The sequence below is a fragment of the Solanum stenotomum genome, chromosome 12 (genome assembly GCF_019186545.1).
Source record: "Solanum stenotomum isolate F172 chromosome 12, ASM1918654v1, whole genome shotgun sequence".
Lineage (NCBI taxonomy): Eukaryota > Viridiplantae > Streptophyta > Magnoliopsida > Solanales > Solanaceae > Solanum > Solanum stenotomum.
This window is the reverse complement of record NC_064293.1, coordinates 26734769-26745707: the sequence shown is the minus strand read 5'-3', so window position 1 is coordinate 26745707 and position 10939 is coordinate 26734769. Positions and strand designations below refer to the sequence as shown.

At 34.0% G+C, this 10939-nt stretch overlaps 1 protein-coding gene and 1 pseudogene across 1 annotated transcript; both read right to left on the bottom strand.

Annotated features, from left to right (window-relative positions):
- Positions 1 to 677: 677 nt before the first annotated feature.
- LOC125849283 (subtilisin-like protease SBT5.6) lies at positions 678 to 4012 on the bottom strand. Its single transcript, XM_049529340.1, has 8 exons — positions 3713 to 4012; positions 3302 to 3478; positions 3096 to 3207; positions 2437 to 3001; positions 2180 to 2277; positions 1762 to 2101; positions 1455 to 1668; positions 678 to 1363 (listed from the first exon to the last, which is right to left on the bottom strand). Exons 1-8 carry the CDS (start codon positions 4005 to 4007, stop codon positions 831 to 833), a joined length of 2334 nt encoding a protein of 777 aa, XP_049385297.1. The 5' UTR covers positions 4008 to 4012; the 3' UTR covers positions 678 to 830.
- Positions 4013 to 5148: 1136 nt separating this feature from the next.
- On the bottom strand, positions 5149 to 10019 carry LOC125847266 (subtilisin-like protease SBT5.6; annotated as a pseudogene).
- Between the last annotated feature and the right edge of the window lie 920 nt (positions 10020 to 10939).

The window sequence follows — 10939 nt, the reverse complement described above, 5'->3', positions numbered from 1 at the left end:
CGAGAGTTCTACTCACCCGAATTCAATTCCGTAAAGTCGTACGGATTCCTTAACGACTCATCTAACTACTCATGTAATCAAAAACATAAATAAGTCACCTGATTGTTACCAGATTTCCCTACACTTTAAAGACTCTGATTTCGTCCAAATCTGGACTAGGTTGAGAAATTTCAAGTTATTACGAAAAAGTTTTCTGACCCAAAATTTTTCCCCGTTGGATTTTCTATAACGACGAAACCTGGTCGTTACACCACATTACCCTGGAAAAGATTATGCTTGTTTGGAAGTACTAGTGTTCATGCACAATGTTGTGAAATTTTTTAAAATTGAAAAGGTCATTCCACATGAGAAGATTGTGTTCTATGGTTCACCTATGCCAATCATGACCTTCCTATTCACCTTCTGAGCTACTAAGATTCCTTGCGCCTTGCGATTACATCATTTTGAAATAGCAGAGAGATCAAGAGAAAGAAAAAGAGAGCGGAGGGAGAGATAGACATGAATACATATCCATCATTATTCTGATGCATATCTACTTCTTAATCTATTAAGCTAAACTTAATTTTTCTTGATCATTGTCCGAAAGCAATAAATACAAATGTATACATCAATTTTATATAACAACAACAACATACCCAGTAAAATTTCACAAGCGGGGTCTGGAAAGATATAATATATAGCAACACAATATATAAATACCTCTTTATTTAGCATAATACAAATACGATTATCTGCATGAGCAAGAAATGCAATTTCAATTATTGTATGGTACCTAGCAATTTTTGTTTGAAATTCTATAACATCATGCTCTAGTTACACAATAGTGGAAATTATGCTGATGATGATACCGCAATGGGGCTTCGGACCACATGGACTCCATCACTCCATGTGTACCAACCAAAGGAAAACTCATTTCTCCTTTCAACACTACTTTGTGCTCTAATAATTGTTATGTTGAAGCTGTGTTTCTCTCCCAATTTGCTGAAGCGTAAGCTCTTTGGAACAATATCAACTGCATATCCAGGAGGTGATCTCACAGCTAAAACATAAGTCGAGTTATCTTTCCCAACATTTGTAACAACTCTTGTGACAGTCCTGATGGATCCTCTCATGTTTGCTATTGCAAGTGATGGATAGTTAAGGTTACTCGCCGTAGGTACTTTCTCAGGACAACTGAACAACGAATTTAGGCTTATGTTTTGACTACAGAGATAAAGAAGATAATCTGTGTATGTAGCATCATAAATGAGTCCAGGATCTACTGCTCTTGATGGCCTGAAATGTCCTGATCCGTATTCGAAGGGGTTTGCATCATCCCCAGTGGCATTTCTTATTGGCCTACCAACCACATTATTGATTGTTGCTGCATTAAGAGTAAATTAAACAACTGTCTGTGATAAATTCTGTAAAAAAATCAACTAGGAGTTAATTTTTTTGAAGAGAAACAGAATTACATGTGGTCATTAGAGCTGATCTGACTGCAGCACTACTCCAATCTGGATGAATTGATTTTAAGAGTGCAATTATAGCAGAAACATGTGGGCAAGACATGGATGTTCCAGATTCTATGTTGTACTTCACAACCCGATGATCCTCTGGTTTATACAGGGGAGATGATGCCTCGCTCCACGCTGCTAGTATGTTAAATCCAGGAGCAGTTATATCTGGCTGCAATTTAATAGTATAAAACTATTCTTCAGAAAGAGTTTTAACTTGTTTAATTGGACGGAGAATAAATTACTACTCATTTTGTGGCACTACCTTGAGAATATTGGGATCGACAACATTTGGTCCTTTGGAAGTGAAAGAAGCCATGACAGGTGCTGGTTTGGAGCCAATCAATGTATTTCCTGGAACAAGTGTTGCCATTGGATTTTTTTCGGTCCGTATATATGTCAGGAGTGTATTTAGGCTATATGAAAAGACAACTGTTGTGGGATCCAAAAAAGGGGTAACTTGTATCTCGTTAAATCGATTTCCTAAAATAGTGGCAACACCTCCAGCTCTTTTCACTTCCAGTGATGCCTGTATATCACTATTTCTGCAGAGGACAACTTTTCCTCTGACAAGATTTCTTGATAGTGTACCAGGAAGACATGCTCTGTATATTCAATAAAAAGAGCGAAGTAGTTAGTTTTCATAATTCTAATTAAAAAGTACTAAGTAGATTGAAACTTACCCTGTTGTATTGCTTGCCGTAGTTCCTCTAATTTCTACATCTCCTGCATAAACCAAAGGATGCAATCTCCTTCTCCTTATTGGGGTTACTGTTTGTCCCTATATTTTTTATAAATAAAAAGAATACAAATTAATTTCATTTGTCATAGTAGGTTACTTACTAACACAGATTTGGTTGTGTTTACTTCTAAGTGTTCTCATTCTATTAGTAACTATTAGTGCATAGCAAATCACAAGTGAATGTGAGTCAATCCTCACCTCGACGATCATTCCATTTCCAAGCATAATTGGAGATGAAAAAACTCGATCGATGCTACTAGCACCAACTGTGATAACCCATGGCGCTACATTTCCAACAGTTGAAGGTGTTGGACCATCATTTCCAGCACTACAAGCTATTACAATATTCTTCTTCACAGCATGCAAAGATCCAATTGCAATTGCATCCTCTGTATAATATGTTGATTTAGGTAGAGACCCTAGAGAAATACTGAATACATGAACCCCATCAGCTATGGCATCATCAAAAGCAGCAAGAATGTCATCCGTAGCACATGCATTTCCCTCAGCTAAACTCTGATCCGGAACTGGCCAACATACTTTATAGATGGCGAGTCGAACATTGGGCGCACCTCCAGTAGCTGTACCTTTTGCAAATCCACCAATAGCTGATGCATTTGCTACTCTTCTACCACCCACTGTGCCTGCTGTATGAGTACCATGACCGTCTACATCTCTCGGTGATCGAAAGTCCCTTGTCTCGTTAAGAGGACCAGCTGCTGCTTCGTAACCTTTTATATAGTATCGCGCTCCAATTAATTTCCTTGAGAAAGGGAAAAACAAAAGTGTAATTAGTTTATACTGTCAATGTATATAAGTTAATTACAGAACAATAATTAATTAATGATGTAGTCAACCTGTTGCAATGGGAGGCGTTGAAGGCGACACCTTCTTGGCAAATTCCATTCCATGACTTTGGAACTGGTTCCATTCCTTCATCATTGAAACTTGAAGATTCTGGCCACACCCCTTTAATAAAAAGATGATAGAGTAAATATAATTAGATAATTTTGTTAAGGAATAGCATTGTTCAAATCATTACAAAACAGAGAAAAATTGTTACCACTGTCCAAAACCCCAACAATAATGTCCTTTCCATAACTTGCATTTTGCAGCAATTCTTCTCTAGAATTTAACAGTGAAGTTCCTTCCAGTAAGCTCACAAAGTCCCATGATCTAGTAGTATGAGGCCTTATTTCATAAGGATCACTGTGAAATACTGACACTACCCCTTCCATCCCTGATTTGAAAAAAGTTATTTACACTGATCAGAAACAAATGAGGCAATTTGGTACTCTGAGACATAATATAATTAAGTAATTAGAAGTGAATAATTTTACATGTTTGACCCATAAAAAAGAATCAAGCTCACATGTGATACATGTTGAAACACAACATAAATAACTGATGGTTAGTTAATAATGTGGTCCCTCTAACAAATTACATATGTACCATGTTCATGAAGTTTGTGTACCTGATATCATATCGACTTCTTGTGGCATTAACACCGCGGAGAAGCCATTGATAACGTTCTTGTAGCTGTGAACAAGTGATGCTCTGACATCTTCTTTGGAAGTAGTAGTACCCTTGACAGACTGAAGAAATGAACAGTGATGATCTTCTATTTCTTCCAAAGTCTTCTCTCCATTGTGCTCTCCAAGGTACACTACATACACCTTTGTTTCTTGATCAGTACATGAAACAAAGCCACGAAGACTCATAATTAGGAAAAAGGAAAAGAGAAATACAATTATATGATGGTTCTTCATTTGGATGACTTGTATTATATTGATTTGTTTTGTGTCAAGTATGAGTGGATCTCCAAGGGTTTTTATAGTGATATGATAGTAATACAAAAAATATACCTACACGTGATTAATCAATTGTTGATCATACAAGTCAATAAGTCCTCGTATTAAAGCTCTTAGTCTACATTGAACCCAATTAACAAGTTAGAAAACAGTAGAAGAGACAATTCAGACCATCACTATCTATCTTAGAAAATTATAAGAGGCAGATGCAGAAGATTCTAATTTCTAGAATCCAACATCTATGAAATACAAAACTAGTCACCATCCAGTCACATTTCTACTCTTTCACGGGACCACTGATCAATGGCCTAGTCTTCTTGTCTATCCTTTGCGAGTTTTTCAGAGATTTCTTTGCAGTGTGCGTTACGGATGGTGCTCTTTACAACTCTACCATGGTCTGGGAATTTTAATGATGCCTCGATCCACACTGCTAGTATGTTAAATCCAGGAGCAATTATATCCGCCTGCAACTTAATGTAAAATTAATCTTCAAAACGAGTTTACCTTTTATACACTGCTAGTATGTTAATGGTTCTTTGAAACTAGGATCTGGCATGCATTCATTATATGAACTGTGGAATATCTGTAATAGTAGTATGACAATAAATTGTACATTCAATTTAGGGAGACATACTTCAATATTTTGACAAATTTATAACAATATAGCGTCAAGGCAAAATACCAGTTATATATTTATTGTTTCATTGTTAGTAGCAGCAAGTTTCTAAGCTGCAGCATTTTTAAATGGCATAGGCCAGAGAGAGAGAAAAAGAGAGACGAGGGAAAGATAGATACGAATACATATCAATATTATTGTGATGGATATCTATTGCATTTTCTAATGAACTTAACTTAATTTTCCTTTAATCATTGTCTGAAATGAATAAACATGTATCTTTACAAAGAGGTACATAACAGCAAGATATATAATTATTTCTTTATTTTACATAATACAAATCCGATCATCTGCATGAGCAAGAAATGCAATTTCAATTATTGTACAGAACCTAACAATTCTTATTTGAAATTTCATACAGCATGCTCTAGTTACACATTCATAAAATATTTTTTGGCACTTATTCACAAATGCATAGTATAATTACGTGGATGATACTGCAATTGGACTTCGAACCACATGGACTCCATCACTCCATGTGTACCAACCAAACGAAAACTCATTTCTCCTTTCAACATTGCTTTGTGCTCTAACCGTTATGTTGAAGCTGCTTTTCTCTCCCAATTTGTTGAAGCGTAAGCTCTTTGGAACAATATCAACAAAATATCCAGGAGGTGATTTCACAACTAAAAAGTACGTTGAATTGTCTCTTCCAACATTTGTCACGACTCGTCTGACAGTCCTGCCGGATCCTCTGATGTTAGCTATTGCAAGTGATGGATAGTTAAGGTTACTCGCCGTAGGTACTTTCTCAGGACAACTGAATGATGAATCCAGGCTTACGTTTTGACTACAGAGATAGAGAAGATAATCTGTGTACGTAGCATCATAAACAAGTCCAGGATCTACTGCTCTTGATGGCCTGAAATGTCCTGATCCGTATTCGAAGGGGTTTGCATCATCCCCAGTGGCATTTTTTATTGGCCTACCAACCACATTATTGATTGTTGCTGCATTAAGAGTAAGTTAAACAACTGTCTGTGAGAAATTCTGTAAAAAAATCAACTAGGAGTTAATTCTTTTGAAGAGAAACAGAGGAAAACAGAATTACATGTGGTCATTAGAGCTGATCTGACTGCAGCACTACTCCAATCTGGATGAATGGATTTTAAGAGTGCAATTACAGAAGAAACATGTGGGCAAGACATGGATGTTCCAGAGTCTATGTTGTACTTCACAACCCGACGATCTTCTGGTATATACAGGGGAGATGATGCCTCGCTCCACGCTGCTAGTATGTTAAATCCAGGAGCAGTTATATCTGGCTGCAATTGAATATAAAACCATTCTTCAGAGAGCGTTCACGTTACAGTAAATATAATGGTTTACATGCTAAAATACTCCTTTTGTGGCACTAATATATATTGCCTTGAGAATGTTAAGATCGACAATATTTGGTCCTTTGGAACTAAAATGTGCCATGACAGGTGCTGGCTTGGTACCAATCAATGTATTTCCTGGAACAAGTGTTGCCATTGGATATTTTTCAGTCCGTATATATGTCATGATTGTTATTAGGCTATATGAGAAAACAACTGTTGTGGGATCCAGAAAAGGGGTGACTTGTATCTCGTTAAATGAATTTCCTAAAATAGCCGCAACACCTCCAGCTCTTTTCACTTCCATTGATGCCTGTATATCACTATTTATGCAGAGGACAACTTTTCCTCTGACAAGTTTTCTTGATAGTGTACCAGGAAGACATGTTCTGTATATTCAATAATAAGAGAAAAATAGTTAGTTTTCATAATTCTAAGTGGTTAAAATAATTTAAAAGTACTAAGAAGAATAAAAATTACCCTGTTATATTGCTTGCCGTAGTTCCTCTAATTTCTACATCTCCTGCATAAACCAAAGGATGCAACCTCCTCCTCCGTATCGGAGTTACTGTTTGTCCCTATATTTTTATAAATCAAAAGAATACAAATTAATTTCATTTGTAAAACTGGATTAAACTACTTGATGGTTCAGCTATATGCACATAGTTTCATTTGCCAAAGTAGGTTACTTTTACCATTTTATCAGGGTACTAATGAAAGATTACTCCTTATAACACAGAGTTGGTTGTGTTTACCTTCTAATTCTATTATACTGGGTCATTTGGTAGCTCGTTAGAGTTATGCAGTTATTAGTAAGATAGGAATTAGTTATTAGTGAATTTTTGTATTAGCTATGCAGAGATTAGTTATTCAAGTGTTAGTTATACATGTATTAGTTATGCGAGTTTCTAAATTGTCAATCAAACGTCGTATTAATTTTATACATGAATAATTTATTTCTTATCTATCTACCAAACATAGTATAAGTTATACGGAAATTAATTTGTTTCTTATCCAACATAGAACTTAAACTATATATTGTAGCGAGTCACAAGTGAATGTGAGTCAATCCTCACCTCGACAATCATTCCATTTCCGAGCAGAATTGGAGATGAAAAAACTCGATTGATGGTACTAGCACCAACTGTGATAATCCATGGCGCTACATTTGCAACAGTTGAAGGTGTTGGACCATCATTTCCAGCACTACAAGAAACTACAATATTTCTCTTGACAGCATGCAAAGATCCAATTGCAATAGGATCCTCTGTGTAATATTTTGTTTCAGATTGATACCCTAGAGAAATACTAAGTACATGAACCCCATCAGCTATGGCATCATCAAAAGCAGCAAGAATGTCATCCATAACACATGCATTTCCCTCAGCTAAACTCTGATCTGGAACTGGCCAACATACTTTATAGATGGCAAGTCGAACATTGGGGGCACCTCCAGTAGCTGTACCCTTTGCAAATCCACCAATTGCTGATGCATTTGCGACTCTTCTACCACCCACCGTGCCTGCTGTGTGAGTGCCATGACCGTCTACATCTCTCGGTGATCGAAAGTCCCTTGTCTCGTTAAGAGGACCAGCTATTGCCTCGTAACCTTTTAAATAGTATCGTGCTCCAATTAATTTCCTTGAGAAAGGGAAAAAGAGCAAAAGAGAGTTGTAGACTATTCAGTATATTATATTTATAAAAGTTTAATTGAAAGCAAAAATAATGGATGAAATTAACTAGTTCAACCTGTTGCAATGGGATGTATTGAAGGCAACACCTTCTTGGCAAGTTCCATTCCATGACTTTGGAACTGGTCCCATTCCTTCATCATTGAAACTTGAAGATTCTGGCCATACACCTTTAGAAAAAGAAGAATCTCAAGTTAATTCTGAGGTATAAGAACTAGTACTGTTCAATCACAGTGAGCCCTAACTTTGAGTTCCCTATTACTCTCTCCGTCTCAATTTAAGTGTCGACATACTTTCTTATTTTTGGACAAGTTTAAGACCAAAAGATTATATACATCTTTAATTTAAAACCCTATAAAATTCAAAAGCCTCACTTAATTTTTTTGAACTTTGTAAATTGGGACAAAGGTATTATATTCAAATGTTTTTTTAAAAATAAAATAAAATAGAGAAAAGCTCTTACCACTGTCCAAAACCCCAACAATGATATCCTCTCCATAATTTGCATTTTGCAGCTATTCTTCTTCAGAATTTATCAGCGAAGTTCCTTCCAGTAAGCTCACAAAGTCCCATGATCTAGTAGTATGAGGCTTTATTGTATAAGGATCACTGTGAAATACCGATATTACCCCTTTCATACCTGTTTACAAAATAAAAATAATAATTGCACTGATCAGAAACTTAGGCAAGTAACCAACACAATGTCTTGAGACGTAATATAATTAAAAGTTACATTATTTAGTGTGTTATCTCTAATAGTTTAAACTATATGGGGCCGTTTGGTTACTGGTTAGAGTTATGCAGGTATTAGTTATACATGGTTTAGTTATGCAGGTATTAGTTATGCAGGGTTTAGTTATGCAGGTATTAATTATGCAGGGTTTAGTTATGCAGGGTTTAGTTATGCAGGTATTAGTTATGCAGGGTTTAATTATGCGGGTATTAGCTATGTGGATATTAGTTATGTAGGTATTATTTAGTTATGTAGAGATTACAATACATGAATTATTAACTATTATATTAAACTTGTAGTAAATTATTAATATATATTATTTACAAAATAATAATACATGTTAATAAAATGTGGAATATATTGAATAATATACAATACTAATATTTTTATTTTTTTTAATCAACATTGGACCATGTCTATTTATTCATCAAATAAAAATGTGTCCAAACAAGGTCCAAGAGTGACCAAGTCGGTCAACAAAATAGACAAAACAAAAACAACTAGAAATAATCTAATTTGGAAACAAAAAAATCCTAAACTGATAGAACAACTCCAGCATAATGCTAATATTTGATTAGCATATGTACCGTCAAAAAATATACAATCAAATCTCTAATATTAAAAAAATATTTATATTTGCATAAATAAATAAAAACGGTAAATATAAAAAAAAATGAAAATAGTCTATATATAAAAAGAAATAAAAATAACAAACGTAGATAGGAAAACAGTAAAGTTTCCAATTAAATAAAATAAAATAAATTAAAAGAAATGAAAATGATCTATATATAAAAAGAAATAAAAACAACAAACGTATATAGGAAACAGTAAAGTTTCCAATTAAAAAATAAAAAATAAATTAATAGGGTAAATATGTAATCTATCATTTTAATACATGTATAACTAATACCCACATAACTTATTCCACCTTCTACCCTGCATAACTTTATACATAGATTCCCTCATAAGTTATGTTGGTATTAATTATGTAGGACTACAAAAATGCAACCAAACACCGTATAAATTAATACATGAATAACTATTATACAACATTTAAATTCTTACCAACCAAACGTGGTATAAGTTATGCTGACTTCTATACCTAATACAAAACTTCTACCAAACACAGTAAAGCTAATGCAACTTTTTATACATGAATAANAGACGTAATATAATTAAAAGTTACATTATTTAGTGTGTTATCTCTAACAGTTTAAACTATATATGTTCATATGTATGTAGGATGTTTGTGAAGTTGGTACCTGATATGATATCGGCTTCATGTGGTGTTAACATCGCGGAGAAGCCATTGATGACGTTCTTATAGCTGTGAACAAGTGATACTCTAACATCTTTTTTGGAAGTAGTAGCCTTGACAGAATGAAGAAATGAAGAGTGATGATCTTCTATTTCTTTCAAAGTCTTGTCTCCATTATGCTCTCCAAGGTACACTATATATACCTTTGTTTCTTCACTACATGAAACAAATCTACCAAGGCTCATAATTAGGAAGAGGGAAAACAGAAATACAATTATATTATGGTTCTTCATTTTGGATTTGTTTTGATTTGAGTGGATTTCTAACTAAGGGTTTTTATAGTGATATCATAGTAATATAATAAATACTACATGTAATTAATTAATTATCTTACAAGTCAATTTATAAAGGAAAGAGTCTATATAAGTAATGGACTATATATATATATATGACCATTTCCTATCGAATAGGAAATGAGGAAAAAACTCAGGTAAAGTTTAGTTGATCCAAACAATATATCAGGTGTATGTATTCAAACTTTATATTATATTATTATAGGAGTAGTAAAAAGAGTGAAGGGTAACAAATAATTAATAGCGTTAAAGTCCAAGCATAAGATTTGCCAATATTTTAAATTGAAAGTGTCAGTAGAAAAATAGTTGATTCCAGAGAAATCTTCAACCTTATTATGTTCGCTTGTCAAGAAACTTAATTTTATTTGTTTTCCTTCTTTTATTTAAGCTTTGCACTATTATAAATAGGAGTAATGCTAATTATTTTCAATACAGGGAAAAATGTGGTGAATTGAAAATTATTTGAGTATAAAAAAAATATTTCACCTTCAGATAAGGATGACTTACTAGCCTCAGATTTAAAATTGATGAAAAACTCTTAATCACGCGTCCACGCCCTATTTGATCAATTTTATTTTTAACTTTAGTTGTTGGGCCATTTGGTTATTCGTATATGTTAAGCATGAACTAAAAATGTAACTTTTACGAACCTGGAGGATTGTGAAAGTAACTTTTACTTAAAAACTATTTTGAGTTTTGATCCTTTCCTTTTTCTAATGAAGGAGTAATTAAGTCAGTATTATGACTAATGCATAGCCAAAAATTCACTAATTAATTCTCCTCTTGCAAAACAAAAATATTACGATAACTATCAATTAAGAAAATAACAAATATTATATTGGCGTGTTCATGCGAGACTA

Excerpts from the sequence above, each read along its gene's own strand:
- LOC125849283 (XM_049529340.1), bottom strand. The coding sequence starts at position 4,007 with ATGAAGAACCATCATATAATTGTATTTCTCTTTTCCTTTTTCCTAATT. Across the intron at positions 3,208-3,301 it reads TGTTGGGGTTTTGGACAGTG|GGGTGTGGCCAGAATCTTCA; the intron begins GTAACAATTTTT and ends TTTTTATTAAAG. Across the intron at positions 3,002-3,095 it reads AACGCCTCCCATTGCAACAG|GAAATTAATTGGAGCGCGAT; the intron begins GTTGACTACATC and ends CCCTTTCTCAAG.